This window comes from Microcebus murinus, chromosome 6, assembly GCF_040939455.1.
Source record: "Microcebus murinus isolate Inina chromosome 6, M.murinus_Inina_mat1.0, whole genome shotgun sequence".
In the NCBI taxonomy this organism is placed as follows: domain Eukaryota; kingdom Metazoa; phylum Chordata; class Mammalia; order Primates; family Cheirogaleidae; genus Microcebus; species Microcebus murinus.
The window spans coordinates 86,251,141-86,269,648 of NC_134109.1; the positions used below are offsets into that span (position 1 = coordinate 86,251,141).

At 36.2% G+C, this 18,508-nt stretch overlaps 1 protein-coding gene across 2 annotated transcripts in view; it reads right to left on the minus strand.

Moving 5' to 3' along the window:
* The window catches only part of MYEF2 (myelin expression factor 2), a 37,288-nt gene extending 31,630 nt beyond the window's left edge, over positions 1–5,658 (minus strand). Inside the window, exon 1 of one of the 2 annotated variants that reach the window (XM_012763543.3) lies at positions 4,693–5,658. In XM_012763543.3, coding sequence (XP_012618997.1) covers positions 4,693–4,856 — 164 coding nt within the window. In that variant the 5' untranslated portion in view covers positions 4,857–5,658. The remainder of the gene's footprint in view (positions 1–4,692) is intronic. The other variant, XM_012763544.3, reaches the window with a different exon arrangement.
* Positions 5,659–18,508: the final 12,850 nt, after the last annotated feature.

The window sequence follows — 18,508 nt, forward strand, 5'->3', positions numbered from 1 at the left end:
GGCATTAGAACTGATACCAAAGAAATACAAAGGATCATAGGAGATTACTATAATTATATGCCAACAAACTGGATAATCCAGAAGAAATGAATAAATTCCTAAAGATATACAACTCACCAAGTCTGAATTATGAAGAAACAGAAAATCTGAACATATCAATAATGAGAAAGGAGACTGAAACAGTAATCAAAAATCTCACCCCCCCCCCCAAAAAAAGCCCAGAACCTGATGGCTTCACTGGTAAATTCCACCAAACATTAAAGAACTAATACCAATCCTTCTCAAACTCTTCCAAAAAATTGAAACTGAGGGAATGAATTCAAATCATTTTACAAGGCCAGCATTAGCCTGATACCAAAGGATACTACAAGCAAATTATAGGCCAATATCCCTGATGAACATGGATGCAAAAATTCTCAACAAACCAAATTCAACAGCACATTAAAAGGATTATACACCATGATTAAGTGGTATTTATCCCAAGGATGCAAGGAAGAATTAATATACCTAAGTCAATAAATATCATACACCACATTAACAGAATGAAGGACAAAAAGAGCAAATGATCATCTCAATAGATGCAGAAAATGCATTTGACAAAATTCAACATCATTTAATGATGAAAACTCTCAACAAATTAGGTATAGAAGAAATGTTCCTCAAAATAATAATGGTCATTTATGACAAGCCCAGAGCTAACATCATACTCAACAGTGAAAAGTTGAAAGCTATAACAAGATAAGATGCCTACTCTCATCACTTCTATTCAACAATGTACTGAAAGTCATAGAGCAATCAAACAAGAAAAAGAAACAAAAGGCTTCAAATTGGAAAAGAAGAAATTATCTGTTTGCAGATGACATGATCTTACACATAGAAAACCTTAAAGACTCCACACACAAAAAAAACAACTGTTAAAACTAATACACAAATTCAGTAGTAATAGGGTACAAAATCAACATGCAAAAATTAATTGTGTTTTTACAAACTAACAACAAACTATCCAAAAATGAATTAAGAACACAAGCCCACTGACAATAGCATTAAAAAGAATAAAATACCTAGGAATAAATTTAACCAAGGAAGTGAAAGATCTGTGCACAGAAAAATATAAAACACTGATAAAAAGAAATTGAAGATAATAAAAAAAATGGAAAGATATCCCATGTTCATGGATCAGAATTGTCAAAATGTCCATACTACCCAAGATGACCTATGGATTTCACGCAATCCCTATTAAATTTCAATGGAATTTTTCATAGGAAATGGGAAAAGTACCTGAATAGACATTTTTCCAAAGAAGACATACAAATGACCAATAGGTATATGAAAAAGTACTCAACATCACTAATCATCAGGAAAATGCAACTCAAAACCACAATGAGATATAACTTCACACCTGTTAGGATGACTATCAAAAAGTCAAGAGATAAGTATTGGTGAGGATGTGGAGATAGGGGAACCCTTATACAAATACATATTGGTATAGCTATTATGGAAAACAGTATGGGGGGACTGGTTCCTCAAAAACTTAAATACATAGCTACCATATGATCCAGAATGTCATTTCTGGGTATATTTGCAAAGGAAATAAAATCAGTCTCAAAGAGATATCTGTACTCCCATGTTCACTGCAGCATTCACAATAGCCAACATATGGAAACAATCTTAAGTGTCTGTTTACAGATAAATGAATTTAAAAATGTGGAGTATACATATAGGTATACACTCATAATGGAATATTATTCAGCCCTTAAAAAGAGGGAAATCTTGCCATTTGCAACAATGTGGATGAACCTGGAGGACATTATACTAAGTGAAGTAAGCTAGAATCAGAAATAAAAATAGTGCATGATCTCACTTGTATGTGGAATCTAAAAATGTCCAACTCATAGAAGCAGAGAGTAGAAGGGTCTTTAACAGAGGGGGCGAGAGAGATGCTATTCTATGGGTCCAAACTCTCAGTTGTAAGATATATAAGTTCTGTAGATCTAATGTACAGTACAGTGACTATAATTAATAATAATATACTTACTTTACACTCGAAATGTGCTAAAAGAGATCTGAAGTATTCTCACTATAAAAAAAAATAGTAACTACATGAAGTGATGGATATGTTAATTAGCTTGATTATGGTAATCATTTCACAATGTATTTATATATCAAAACATCACATTGTACACCTTAAATATATACAATTTTTATTTGTCAATTATACTTCAATAAAGCTGGGGGGGAAATTAAGCCCAGTTCCAATCTTAGTCCTAATAAAAATGACTAGTATACTAAGGAATGCTTCACCTTGCTCCAATGCCTAATATTTTATAAGTACCCTAATATAACTCTCAAACTCCACTTACTACAAGGTATTGCTTAATCACACATGAACAATTGTTTTAAGAGTACTGGTATTTTCCCTCCTATTCACTTTTAAGAAAAGCAGAGCTAGTATATTATTTTGGCATAAAAGAAAATACTAGATCTAGGGAAACATCTTTAATTTCTCACCTAAAGATGTGCACATGCCATCTAAATTCTCTGTATATGAGTTTCATAATCATAAAAGTTCACTTCTGCATTTCTTCAACAACTACTTACTGGGCCTTTTTAAAATGGCTTTGAGATGAATAAGACACAGTAGTCTCCCAGCATCAACGACTATGGATTAATCTCACCAAAAGTCATTTCAATGCTAATGACAAACAGAGTACTCTATTCACTTCTAACCAATATACATTTTAGGGCAATATTTGGTCATTTTTATCATCAACAGTGAATTCTTATCATCAAAAACATGTAGTAATCAATTCAAAGTTTATGTGTTGGGGTTGTTAACTACTCCTACTAGTTCACAGAGTCAAAAAGGTTTAGGTACCTAGTTATTCAGTGTGAGTGACTTATGCTAGACCATAGTATGTTATATGTTCTTATGGCATAGACAATACAAGAAAATCTGTGAGAGTAAACTAGCCTCGACTCAACTTCTGGGAAAAGAGCAAGGGAGAGAGATGAATTGTAAGCAATATGGAAAGAATCTGTATTTACTAGTAATATTTCCTAATTTCTTCACCTTATATTTTTCTCTTCCTAAATGAGAAAAGGATTCTTTCCATACCTCTCTACTCCATCTTTTCCTGTCTTGCTAAACCATGATGAGACTTTTAATGGGACTGGACTTTTAGATCTAACATAGATTTATTTAAGCATCAGCTTCACCTGTACCAACACTATCACACTAATCATACCGAAGTATATATTTAAGGCTGTGCTTTTTGTTCAGGAAAAAGATAGCACATATGCCCACGGTAAGATACGAACTAATAGCACATACTTTTAAGTTCATCATTCCAGGATTTTCATTTCTGTTCTTTAATGCCAAATAAAATCCCAGAAAGCCCACAATTTTGGCAGCCATGGTATAAAGTACCTCATTCACTTTCTGGTTCCTCAACTACTAAGGTGTACCACTATCCATCCAGGAACAAATTCTGTGAGTTTTCGAAGATGCTGCCTATCATATTCAATCAATTTAAGGGCAGGAAATGTCATTATGGAGCTGGAGAGAGCTACCCCCTTCATCTGCAATCAACTCTTACACAGGATGGTCCAGATCTTATGATACTCATTCAAACATTTTTATGCAAGAGAAAAATCAGACGTTTCCCTTTTCTACTTTAGTGTGAGCACGTGTTTACTGCTTTCTACTCTGAGGCATAACAGAGAAGGAAAAGGATGTTTTCACTAAACTAACATACTTTCGACTTCAGGTTTAAAGAGCCGAAAATAAATGCTTGACTTCATACCCCCCACAAGACAGGAACAAAGAGGAGCATAGTATTTCCCTGTAACAACATTTCCTTATAACAAGAAATTATTATGGATCTGAGTCAATGGAATTCTTTATAGGTACTGATGACAGCTGTAACCTTAAAAGTGGGTTTTCTTCTATTTAAAACAAAAAACAAAACAAAAAAACCCTATATTACCATTAGACCAAGATTAAGACCATCACAACCTGAGTTTCTAAAATAGCCTGCACAACTGACAAATGTTAGCGAGTGGGTGGAGAAACAACCCACATTCCTTTTTAAAAAGTAATGAATAAAGTCTAGCCAATTCAAGGGTAACACAATAGATTAAGTCTAACAGCACATTATTAAACTTCCCCTCCATATCAGTTCAAAAATGAATACACATTTTAGAAAACAACAAAACGCTAAACTTGTAAAGCTCAAAAGAAGGCCAGGGATATTCCTTTTGAGTGCGTTCTCCGTGGCTAAAAGGAAATGTCCGATGATGTCATCCCTAGATACCCCCTAGTGATGAACACTAACTATTGGCCCTTAAAAGGGGGACCATTTTCCTGCAAAACGTGGCGGTCTCCAGGCTTTGCTCAAAGGTTCTCCAGTTGAAGTCAGGGAAGAAGGGGTGTCCCGCGGTCTCGGGCCAGAAATCGGGGAGGAAGGCAGACCCCCTAACCCCCCGACCCTCCGCCCCGGCTCACCGGGCCGCACCAGGCCCGAGACAGGAAGGGAAAGGCCTGGGAGCCGCCCGGCTGCACCTGCTCCTCGGGCGGCCAACGGCTAGGGGCTGCGGGGCTGTTGTCCCCCATCAAGGCCTAGCCCAGGCTCCGGTCCCCCGGCCGAATCCCGCCCCCCACCTCGCCCCAATCCCCCGAGGAAAAGACAATACATTTTCACGCCATTGGAGCTGCTGCTGTGCTGCTGCGGCTGCTGCTTCTCCGCCTCCGGGGGATGCGGTTCTCGCCGCGCCTCGCCCGGCGGCTCCGCCGGCTGCTGATGCGGGCTGTCGTCGCCAGTGGCCCCGGGCACCTCGGGCTTGTCGGCGTCCGCCATCCCGCCGCCGCTGCCTCCGCCTCGGCCGCCTGCGCTGAGGGGCTCCGAGCGCGACAATGGCGGCGGCCAGGGAAGCGGTAACGGATCCCGATTTGAAAAGGCCCCGAGCGCTCAGTTGCCCGGATCTCGCGAGAACCGGTCGAGGCTGGGCGACTGGGAGACGGTGTGTGCGCGTGCGGGGGGGAGTAGGTGTACGGGGAACCGGGGTAGGGGCGACGTTGGGGCAGAGGGGAGACGGAGAGGCAAGGGTCAGGGCCGCCCTTGCTGCAGTCGGCCTAGTACCTGCCCGGGGAGGGCTTGACCAGTCCTGATGCCCCAGGTGATGCCATGTTCTGACCACCATGCCTCCTGTCGCTTGGCACCCAATGGAGTCTTCGCTTACAAAGAGGGATTAGAAACATCTGGAGTTGACTCCCAGACTGTTCAATTCTTTCCATGTGGGGACAATTTAAGTTAGAGAAGCACACACCATTTTGCATCTTTAAAGGCGTCTGCAGATCTTCAGGCTCCCCTTAGAAATCCTTTGAATGATTTGCTACCTCTTCAATGCCTAGGCACCCTGTGGACATTCAATAATTGTTGATGATTGATTGCAATTCACCAAATTGGATAGCTTTGAATTTCTTTAACAATTGGAAGAGTGAGGATTTCCTTGGAACTCAGCTATCAGCTTAGTAAAAGAAAATTGAAGTTTTTTTAATTCTCTGGGCAGCAATCAATGGGAGGAATCTATAATTTTCATGAGACATCTTCTAGATTGGCTAATAATGGACATTTTGGTTTTTGGTTATGTGTTTATAACATGCTGGTGGAAACATGTGAAGCAGTTACAGGCCCTCGAATAAATTTAATTACCGTGTGGAGTTTTAAAATATAGTAATAGATTTTTCCCCCTTTGTATGAAAAAGAAGCCCATTAAATTTAATCAGCTCCTAACTCTTGAGTACTATAATAATATTTCACACTGAAATAACCTTTCCAGCAGAAAAATTCAAACACCTTCCCAAACATTTCTTTTCATAAAGAAGCAAACATACATGGTTTACATGCTCTGCAGAGTGTCATACACAGCGTTAGTGGTAAAGCTGTAGTTAGAAGGTAATATTCAAGTAATGCGTACTTTCTTCAATTTACCCCTGTTCTTTGGCATTTCAATATGTAGGTTCCTACCCTCTACCAAAAATACCATAAAACATTCCATCCTGTGCCTGAAGAGTTGAGCTACTTCATCAGTCACACACACACAAAATCAGAACATTTTAATCTGAATGAGAATGTTTGATGAAATACTGCTGTTAGGATGCTGCCTACATTGTTTTATAAGCACAGCAAATGCTATTATAGTTGTATAAATCATTTCTCATCCAACCCCAAGATACAGTGTTTAGAGCAGCAGAAAAGAGGCTTGATTTTGACAGACAAAATTTGAGTTAGAACCAACCCCAGCTCTGCCACTTTCTGTGCATAACTCCTTTGGCAAATCACTTTGCTTCATAATCTCTCCACAATAATTCAAATAACAATACCTACCTTGCAGGACTGAGGTGAGGATTAAAAGAGAGAACTTTATGTAGGAAAAAGTGCTATACAAACATAAAGTAGTATTACAATTCCTTGTCTCTCCCAGCTCAGGAGGGTTTAAGTCAAAGAGAATCTAAGTGATTTTCCGGCAGCACTAAATTATAAGTACTTTCAAAATAGTCATCATTCTGTTACTCTTTTGCTATAGTTGAACTTAACAATGAAAATTAAACCCCACACTCCCTAGTACAGTATATTCTTGCAAAAATCCCTTAATTCAATTCAGTATTTTTTAAGAGGGCTTTATGTTTAAAACAGAGTAGTAGGCACATGAGGCATACAAAAATGAGCATGGCCCTGTTGGGAGAGGACTATTATAAAAAGCACAATTTGAGTGCCATAATAGAGATAAAGCAAAGTATAATTAAAAATGTATTTACAAAAACAGGAGACTGGCCTGCGGGTATTAGTGTGCCTATTAAAATATTTATCTTGACTACTGAGCTTTTGAGCTCCCCTTTAAATTTTGTACCCAAGACAAATGCCTCACTCACAGTAGCTTAGTCTTCCTAGTCCTGATAAATGTATTAAGAGTGAAGGTTAATTCCTACTGGGGCATCGGTGAGGGCTTTGTAGAAGATCTGGATTTTAAAAGATGGAAGGAATTGGGGCAATTTCTGAAGAGAAGAAAATGATTAATCCTTATCAGTCCATCTAACTGCTCTATAGCTTGATCTTTTCTCCCTCTCTTGCTGTTAATAATGTACTTACCTTAGCTAAATCTGCAAAAGATAAAGAAAAATAGTTATTAACATTCTATTGCTGAATTCCATTTCTATATTTTCTGTTATTCCTCTATACTGTTTTTTTTAGTACGTGTATTCACTTTGAAAAATTCTTTTTTTTTTTTTTTTGAAACAGAGTCTTACTCTGTTGCCCAGGCTAGAGCTCTGTGGTATCAGCCTAGCTCACAGTAACCTCAAACTCCTGGGCTCAAGCGATCCTCCTCCTTCAGCCTCCCGAGTAACTGGGACTACAGGCATGCGCCACCATGCCCAACTAAGTTTTTCTCTATATATATTTTTTAGTTGTCCAGCTAATTTCTTTCTATTTTTTTAGTAGACACAGGGTCTTGCTCTTACTCAGACTGGTCTCGAACTCCTGAGCTCAAATGATTCCCCCGCCTCAGCTTCTCAGAGTGCTAGGATTACAGGCATGAGCCACTGTGCCCAGCCAAAAAATTCTTAAGTAATATTCAAGTTCTTATTTTCCCACAGTTCCCACTGCAAAAGTGTTATCCTTTACAATCACACAAAATATATTACTGGCACAACTTCATGTAGCCACTTAGTTTTCTTTCTTACAAATTGGAGTGTGTGTGTGTGTGTGTGTGTGTGTGTGTGTGTGTGTGTGTGAAAGAGAGAGAGAGAGAGAGAGAGAGAGAGAGAGAAAGAGAGAGAGAGAGGCCATTATACTTACCTAGAAATGTAAGCCTAAAATTCCAAAATATTTAAATATTTTCCATTCAATAAATACCTTAATTTGTGTGTCATTTAGAAATTGTGTTCACCCACTAGTAAAAGCAAGTGGAAATAATAGTGTGTTAAACAAGGTAGACGTTATTACTCTCAAGTAAGGAAGTGCAGAGGCAGCATCCCAAAATAGGTATGGTACCCACAGTCATCATGGACTCAGGTTCCTGCTGCCTTAATCTTTCACTATTGTAACATGAGGCTTCCATTCTTAATGTTGCCCTTCAGCCCAAGATGGCTGCTGGAGGTCTAGGCATCTTGTCTGCATTGTAGGTCAAGCGTCCAGAAAAGAAGGATCCTACCCTGAAGTCTCACACAACACTTCCACTTAAGGGCCAGAACTTAGTCATGTGACACACTTAACTGAAGGAGGGGTTGGCAAACACTTGTGGGCTGGGCTCACTGCTGGGATCCTGTTACAAAAGAAGAGCATGGAATGGCAAGTAGAATGTAATCATTCTTTTTCCTTGCCTTTAAGAATTAAAAGGCAAAGAACAACAATAGGAAGAAAATATAGTATGATTTTTAAGTCAATTTGCTTGACTATGTAAATTAAATGGATGGATTTGATGGCACTAAATTCTCTCTTTTTTGAAGCTTAAGGAGGAATTTAAAACTTTAAAAAATACTATGGGTTATATTTAAAGTCTAACATGTATTTACCTTTATTCTAAAAAGTTCATCCTATGATGAAAATGTGGCTATTGGTTATTGTCAGTAGAAAGAGAAGTTTAATCTTATTCTGACTATTAACTACTTATTATTCTCACTTTCCCTCTCTCTTTCTGTGCGTCTCTCTCTCTCTCTCTGTCCCCTCCCCTCAATCACCCCACACTCCCCCCGGCTCTGCTTAATTTAAGAGTCAATTTTTTAGCCTTTAGCATTCCAAAAATACATCCATCCTGTATAAAGTCTCCATCAGCCAAGTGAAGTTTAGAATTAAAACAATTTTCTGAATAATCCATACAGAAAGTCCACTTTCACTTGTATTATTCAAATAATTCAGATAACACCAAGAGTTTTGCTAGAATTTCTTTGGTAATTGTTTTGCTTTTCAACTTTACAATCCCAGGGTCATTGCCCAATAACAGATTTAATTTTGATTTTTGTAAGCAATATTGGGATTTTTTTTCCTTGAAGACTCCTATAATTCCCAGATATTTGAGTCTCAACTTTTTAACCACTTTCTAATTTTTTAACTTTAATCACTCTGCCTTTTCCTCAGTCTCACCCCAGTAACCCCAATAAAGGCAGATTAGAAGAGCAAATTTCCAAGAGCCCTGCCCTACTTTCCTTCTTAAGAACATAGCTACTCCCTCCTCTTTAGTAATTCCATGAATTGGGCTTCCTTTGTCCAAAGCCATAGGTATTATTTGGAAATATTTTTAACTATCCTGAGTTTGGCAACCCAATTCAGAGTATTAATGAAAATGATTGCTTTATATCAATTTTTTAATTTAAATAATAATCTTTTTCTCAACATTCTCAGTTTTCAATTACAACATTTGGAAGAAAAAATAGATTTCTTACATTGATGAATTATATAGTGTTTAATCCATATACTATCCTGCATATTTGAAGATAATCCTATAAATGGTGATGACAGAGATAGTAACTGACACAATCCATCTCCTTCTTTTTATTTAGTAATAGAAAACCAATTTATTATAGTGGCTATGAATATTACTAAAATCCACATTTTCTAGTCTCACTTGCAACCAAATATGCTGCTGCTGGTTTGCAATAGAGAGATGATGTCTGTAAGAAAACAACCCTATTAGACCATGAAGTGACCTTGTAATTGGAACCTAAGTGCTGAGAATGGTGGAGCAAGACAATATAATCCAGGTCTCTGATGACATCATGAAGTCACAGTAACAACCCTGATGTTCCTACCCCTACACTTGTTCTCAAGAGAAAGAAAGACATTTCTATCCAGAAAAACTGCTGTTGTTTGGGGTCTTTCTATCAAATACAACTGATCCTTATCCTGATGACTATTAATTAAATTGAAATGACTGATTTCCTTCAGTAGTTTCTTTTACTCTGTGATCACACATGCACTACTTTAAAATGTTTTCCTGAAGGCATCCTTGACAGTGGTTTGTGTTTTCTCTTTTGCTTTATGCTGTAGTTTTCCATATGATATCCATTCTCTATTTTTTTACTTAACGACAGAACCACAATTTTGTTTAAGGTAGCCATGTGCCCAGCTTAAAAACTAGGAGTGACCATAGAACACATATCTACCCAGTGACTTGTAAGAAGTAATATACTAGGGATTCTGGGAGGGTCTTTATTTTCCTAATAAGTTCTTTGCCTTTCTTCCTTCCTGTGAGTCTAGAGGGTAGAATATCCATCTTGAAACCAAAAGTCAACAGATATAAAAACAAATGTCACAAGCTAAGGATGACAGATCAGAAAGATGTTAATAAGAAACTAAAACATTGGTCATCTCAGTCATTGCATAAGCCCTGGACTGCCTACATCCAAACTTCTTGTTCGAGGAGAAAAGTAATCTCCATTGCCTTTAGGCATTGCCATTGGATTTCCATTGCCTCAGTTTCATGAAACTGAACAGAATTAAAAAAAATTATACCGTATTACAGCACTTTTCAACAAGGGCCACACCATTCCTGTTGACTGCTAATGAGCCTAGTTTGCTAGAAGCAATGGTTTTTCCATAGTATACCACGGTGATACATTTTTGCCATGGTATATTGCAGAATGGTAGATTGAAGTAATTTCATATCACTATATACTAATTTTTCAATTCACAAACTGTTTATACATGCTCAATATCTATATATATGTTCAATATGTATATAAACAAACTTGATAAGGTATATTTCCAAGATTTTTATTTCTAACATTTTTCAGCAATCAGCAAAAGAAATAAAGCTTTTGATTCAGTCAAACACTACGGATATTTCATGTAGGAAAGGATTTAATGCAAAGTCTTAAAGGTTTATACAATAATTAGTAGGGCTGGGAGACAAAGGTCCAGGGGCTATTGCTAGAGTTTGAAAAATTAGGAAGGGCAGGAATTACAAGGAACCACCACCAATGATGTCTCTTACTTGTGGCGACAAGGTAAGTCTCAGGACGTCCTTATGCCCAGAAGCTGCTGACATAATGTTCCGTCTGCCATTTGCTGAGAGTAAAGGTTTCTTTTTCTCATCCTCCTCCCAAATTTTGCAACAGTGCCTCTCATTAGCAGAATTTATTTTGGTGCAGTCTCTAAGCCATTTGACATACTTTCTGGGGTACTTGAATACAAAGAAGAGAATTGTTCTATGTATTTGTTCATTCAGCCTGTCAAAAATAAAATCAGGTCAAATTAAATATTTTTAAAGTTTATCATACATGCAAAAGAACAGAGTGCAGCCTGGGAAACCCCAGACTGAAAGTGGTGAGAGGAAGCACATAAGTTGGCTTATGATGCAAAAATGAGGAAGTTGTTTAACTTTTACAATAATAGGTTATTACCGTGAGCTAGCACCGTTTATGTTATCCTGGATTAAGCTTAAGCCCGTAATACAAAGCGAGAGGACACAAGATCTGGAAAATGGGCTACACATCTACTCGCCATCAAATTGGTACTGCCTGACTAAAACTATGGTGGTCAAAAAACGGTAGTGTTCAACAAGGATTTGGGGGGGAGACGCACATCTTAAGGAAGTGGCGAGCATTGTGTGGGGGGGAAAGGATTACTCCTATCCCTTTTTAGGGAGAGGTAAAGATATATATTGTAACCAAAATGTCTGAAAAAAAATCTGTAATCGGGAAGTGGGCAGGTGGGGGGAGGGGAAGGGCATGTACTTACACAGTGGGTTCGGTGTGCACCACTTGGAGGCTGGACATGCTAGAAGCTCTGGCATAGCGGGATGGGGGAGAGGGGACAGGGGCTAGATATGTAACCCCAACAATATCTGTATCCCCATAATATGAAGTAATAAAAAAAAAGGAAAAAAAAATAATTGGTTATTACCATGGGGGTTTTCAGATGGCAGAGAAATGGTTCAAAGTGATCCTCTTTTACCATTTTTAGAAGGTAAGTTAAGTTGAATTTATGGTTGTTCGAGGCATTTACAAGAAATAATTTAAGTTTTGCTTATGTGGCCAAACTGGTTTTATCTGCTCAGAAGATTCTCAAGTTTAGTCACCATTTTATTTTGTTTTAACAATCCATTCATTCATTGAGTCTGTTAGATTGAGAAATGCCTGCCCCTCTAAATAAGATAAAGTATGTAAAAATACTTGTGACATATATTATTCCTTTAACTCCATTGACAAATCTCAAGTATGAGTTCCCTGCAATATCCTTCAGGTTACTAAGGAGACCGCATGGCATTTCTGTCAGGGTAGATGTTCTGACAGTCCCAAAGCCACAGAGCAAATGTCAGCTTGCATAAGTGTCCATGTACTTCAAACCAGATTTTGGCATCTGGCCTCCTAAGATTTCTGAAAACCAGTATCAATAACATTTCTGAAAAATCAGACTTTATTCTTCCCAATTGCTTATTGCTTTAAGCATCATCTAAAGTCCCAGGGAGAGTCACATAGGACTACTGAGAATATAGAGTATTACATAAAAATTATTAAAATTAATCAGTCCTCAAACATTAGGGTTTGTGTTTTCTCCTTGAAATCTTCATATTTTTAAACTACTCTTTTAAACTATAGCCACTAAGTTAAACTTATTTTACACTGAGTTTTAGGTAGTATTGAAAGATAAGGCCTCTTTTTGGCCTTTCTAATTGTCTTCTATAGTTGTATAAAGTGCTTTACATCTTCCTGGGTAAATATTCATTCTGTTTAGCTTTACTTAAAATTTGAGAGGTGTGAGTTTTATTTGGCTAGCTTAGTTATACTAATCTAATATCAAGTGTACAGGTGTTTCTTCTTTAACAATGCACACACTCCTGGAAAAAAAAACACACACATTCTACAAAATAATGCATTAAAAGTACCTGACAACTTAAGAAAATAGAAGGATAAGCCACAGACTGGGATAAAAATTTTAGCAAAAAATATATCTGATAAAGGACTTATCCAAAATATACAAAGAACTCTTAAAACTCAACAATAAGAACACAACCCAATTAAAAAGTGGAAAGCTCTGAATAGACATATAACAAAAGAAGATATGCAGATAGAAAATAATCATATAAAATGACCAAGCCATTATATACCCATTAGAATGGCTACAATCCCAAAACACTAACATTGCCAAATGCTGAGGAAGATATGGAGTAACATTGCTGGTGGAAATACAAAATGGTATAGCTGCTTTGGAAGACAGTATGGTAGTTTCTTATAATGCTAAACATTACCTTATCATACAATCCAGTAATCATGCTCTTAGTTATTTACCAAAATGAGTTAAACATTTTATGTCTACGCAAATGCTTATAGCATATTTATTTCATAATTGCCCCAAATTGGAAGCAACCAACATATCTTTTAATAGGTAAATGGATAAACAAACTGTGATATATCCACACAATGCAATATTACTGAGAAATAAAAAGAAATGAGCTATCAAGCCACAAAAAGTCATGAAGGAAGTTTAAATGCATATTGCTAAATGACAGAAGCCAGTCTGAAAAAGCAAAAGGGTCTCTACGATGCTATACATATAATCTGGAAAAGACAAAGCCATAGAGATGTTAAAAAGATCACTGGTTTCCAGGGATATGAGACTATTTTGTATGAAAATATAATGATGGATACATGGCATAATGCATTTGTCATAACTTATAGAACTGACCAACACAAAGAATAAGCTCCAATGTAAAGTATGGACTTTAGTTAATAACAATGTAACAGCATTCATTTATCAATTGTTAACAAATGTACCACACTTTTGTAAGATGTTAATAATAGTTGAAAGTGTGGGGTAAAGGGAAGGGAGAAATATGGGAACTTTCTGTACTCTCTGCTTGACTTTTCTGTAATCCTAAAATTGCACTAAAAAAATTGTTTATTCAGTAAAAAAAATAATGGGCAAGACTTAGGGAGAAAATCGTGTTGGGGAAAAACCAACAAAAATCCTACACAACATCACAACCAGAGTGCTACAAAGACATTTATGAACCTAATAAAAATGCTAGCACAGCTAAAAACACAAGTTAAGATATATATTACAATATATCTTTAGAATTTCACAAATGTGTTTTAGTGAAGAAAGAATGATGGGACAAGTACAAGGAAAGGTTGCGTTATGAAAAGAAGGACAAATGCACAAAGATCAGGAAGAATTATGCAACACACGTTTTCAAGACAGAGCATGTGGTCAAACTGAGCCAGGAGGAAAAAGTGTTCATGAATGGCATTGTGTATGCATTGTGCTTTCCTCCACAGCTTATTGCATTCAGCTGTGTTAGTGGATTTAGCGTTCAGCTGCATTCACTTGATAGTCAAAACATTAATGTAGTGGGGAAAATCGTGTATAAAACAATTGATTTCTACATTCTATTGACATCCCTATTTGCCAATTATGTATTAACTGACTCATTACAGAAACATACATTATAACAGGAAAAAAAACTTTTTGTTTCTCTGCTTCTTTAGCCAAGCAAAATAACGTAAGCTAATTATCATATATTATATTGTAGTTATGGCTCACACATTCACGGAGATTGTGCCCAGGGTATCCTATCATACTCATTAGATTCAATAGTAAATATAGTAGAGGGCTGGAAGTACATTTTAAATGAAACAATTTAAGGCTATGGGCAGGAAAATTAAAACCAATTAATTAAATGAAACTTCATTTAAATGGATTACTTTGAACTGAAACATTTAGTGCATTTTTCTTTGCAGAAAAGTTTAGCAGCAGACATAACATCTCATTTTCAATGGGACTCATCAAATAGACCAGCAATAGATCATTAACTACACTGAAGAGTCATCATGCTCAATTCACTTATGAGTCCACACACTTAGATAATTTCTTTACTGTTGACAAAATTCCACTCAGTCATTTTCTAATCAAATCTAATCATCCTATTACTGTACTCTCTAATCTTATTTCAGCACATTCAACATTGACTACTCTCAAGATATCAGATGGTAAAATGACTTAAAGAAGAACTCCAAGGAAAAAAATAGAAAACTAATAGGGTGGTTGACAAAATATATAGGACTTTAAGCCATCCAGTACTTAATTGCAAAACTGGGAATGAGATCATGAACCATTTATTTATAGCAGATTTTTAATTAGGTTCCTTGAATTACTTGGGATTATAGAAATGAATTTCCAGAAGTCCTTGAGCTGTGAGCAGAATACCTGCATGTATGTATTTTTAGAGAGATGGCGCATATTTCTTAGTGAAATTTCAAAATCATTCTTACTCCTTTCCCTAAAAATAAATATTAAAACCACTTATGTAGAAAAAAATCATGGGTAGATAAAAATGACACTCAAAATAGATAGGAATGCATTTTTTAAAAAAAAACAAACAATTGACTTCTGAATATGGCTAAGTATTTAATATCATCTAAAGCCAAATAAGTATTATATTAATCTTTAAAAATAGTTATATCAACACTAATATGTATTTTTTGTTAATACTTTTTAAAACTTTTTTTGCATTCGAGAGTGCATGTGGTGGCTCAGGCTTGTAATCCTAGTACTTTCGGAGGCTGAGGCAGGAGGATTGCTTCAGGCCAGAAGTTGAGGTTACGGTAAGCTATGATGACAGCACTGGACTCTAGCCTGGGCAACAGAGTGAGACCCTGTCTCAAAACAAACAAAACAAAACAAAACAAAACAAAAAGCTATAAATTTTTTTGTTTTTTGTGTTTGAAAAATGTGGTATCCAATGTTTGATTTTATAGCAATATTCTAATAAAAAGGCACAACTACATTAAAATATTTTAGCTCAGGAAGAATAATCAAACTTCTACCAGAACAATGTAGATTTCCATGAAAAGTTGAAGGTAATTTTTGGCCTAATAGGTTCAAGAAGTGATCTCACTTTACAAGAAGTCAACTGGAGCCAGGGTGGCAAGAATTCATACAAGAAAAATTTTCCTCTGATAAGAATCCTGAGCTGCCTTGTTAGAGAAAATTCTTGCTTTCAGTTTCTTTGTGACACCCCAATTCTAGAGTGTATTCACTATAGTGGGGCTGTCATGCTGTCTAAATTCCTATAGTTACCATGATCTCTAACGAGGTGGATAATACTTCCCATCCTCTAACATAATTAAAAAGTCTTAGTAATAGAAGAGACATTATTTATTGTGTAGAAGGAGAAACAAAAACAAAGTGATTTGAAGTTAAGATGATCTGTAATTATATAAATGGAAAATTTCTTCTGCCACCTTAACCTTTTAATATTTAGCCATTATAATTTAGATTTTTACCTTTATAGCTAATTAGATGATATATTTTTCTATATTTTAGTATCCTACTTAAAATAAATTTATAAAACAACTATATACACTCACCCAATAGTCAACATACTTTGGCTAAAAAGTAGAGAAATTTACTTATTTATTTACTCCACTACTGATTTTATGAGGACATTTACATAAGGTCATACATTAACATAGAGAATTCAAAGAAAATAATATATCATTACCTAAGAAAACAAAATTCTAGTAGTTAAGGTGATAGAGAAAGAACACAGATATAAAAGCCTTAATCTCTTGTGTAGTTATTAATCTTTTGGTGTTAATTTCACTCTGGCATGCCTGGCAACTAAAAGAATTGGTAAATGTGATCAGTAACATGATTTTCATTCTAAGTAGGAGAAGAATAAACCATTTACCCTGGGTTGGTTTAAGCGAGCATTCAATTCATGAAATTGGTATCGAAAGAAATATTTTGGCAGGAATGTCTATGGGATCTAAAGTACTGAGGCATTTTTATATAAGACATAGTAAGTGATTGTTGACCAATTCTTCAGTAACAGCCCCATAGCAGACATAGAACAGGCTATGTAAGCTGGGAGTTGTTCCATACAGAATATTTGTATATAAGCTGAGAGCACAATGTCAAAGCATAGTAAAAGCAATTCTGTCTGAGGGAGGTCTAAACAATGCCACTCACATTTTTACCTTTGTAGTAATTTGAATTGTCTTTAAAATAAACCATACACTTTCCAGAAGTATAGGTTAACCATATGTGCTTTAGAAAAGTATTTATATATTTTATTTCTTTCAACAATTTTTTATAAAAGTTGGGCAGCAGATATTGTCAAGGACCTGAAGTGCTCTGTGTTTTACCTTTTTGTGATTCTTCACCACTTCTTTGGCAGTGGAGAATAAAATATCAATAGCATATTAATCTCCGTGCTTCCACAGAACTTTGTAGAACTTGCCATGTTGTTTTGCAATGTTTCTCCTCAAGGGCAGGGACCAAATCTCATTTATTTTTGTATCCCAGCATCTAACAAAGTATTTTAATCCATTATGCTTTCCTGAATGGGCCATTTTGCAGCCTTTTGAGAGCATCACCACCTTTCATATAGTTTGAAAAGGGTCAAGGTCATGCACCAACTAACACCAAGGAATATAATTTATAGTGAAAGCATTCCTTTGGCATCAATTCAAAAGCATTAACTGGAAACATTGTATCAAATAATGTAGGCATGGATTTTTTAAAAAAACATCAGAAAACCATCCAGAGCAACCTTCAAAATATAAGCATGTGTGCATGATGTCAATGACCTGACAAATCAAAAATCACACCAATGATCTGTGAAACAGTAGTCCTATCCCACTTTCTAAATGAAGTGAGAATTAAATATGTATTGTCCAGATTTTTAAAATCAGCTCCATGGGCATTTACTATGGAGCCATATTTAAAGTCATAAAATGACAAGTCAAAGTCCCTAACCACAATAATAAATTCTTGGAGGTCCATACGTCAGTAGCGGAATCATATAACTTAGTTCTCTGTTCCCTTGAGCTGGGTTTTCAAAGAGAATGAATGATTGCAGATCACAGCATGGAAATATAGAGTGGGGTCAACTGTACCATGGGACCAGACAGTATCAAAATCAAAATTAGATGAAACAAATTCATAAACAGTTTGTTAATCTTGTGCAAACAAGATGTTTACATGATTAACTTCTGAGCTGATTTTAATAAATTATTTTTGTGATAGACTAGAAACATACATAGAATAATAGATGGAAGAAAATTACCTCCTTACCCACACTGTGCGTGACTGCATTGCCAGACTACAGGATCTGCAGTACCTTGCTACTTGAAATGGTCCCAAGACTAGCAAACTCTGGCATCACCTGGGATATTGTTAAGAAGGCAGAATCTGAGACCCAACCTCACATCTACTGAATCAGAATCAGCATTTTAGCAAGACCATTAGGGTATTCATTACACACTAAATTTCAAGAATCACTGTTGCAGCGCAGAATACTAATAAAGGATGTGGCCTTTAGCAAGTTTAAAAAGAGTCAGTAAAACCATTTGCTATGAAAATGTCATTAAAAGAAGATATGTTTTCCATTCTCTTCCATAGTAGAGGATTATTTCACCTATATTTTAGGACATTTTAATCATTTTAAATGAAAAACTATAACTTTTTTTAGTGTGGTCTTATATGAACTTACAGTTATACCTTGC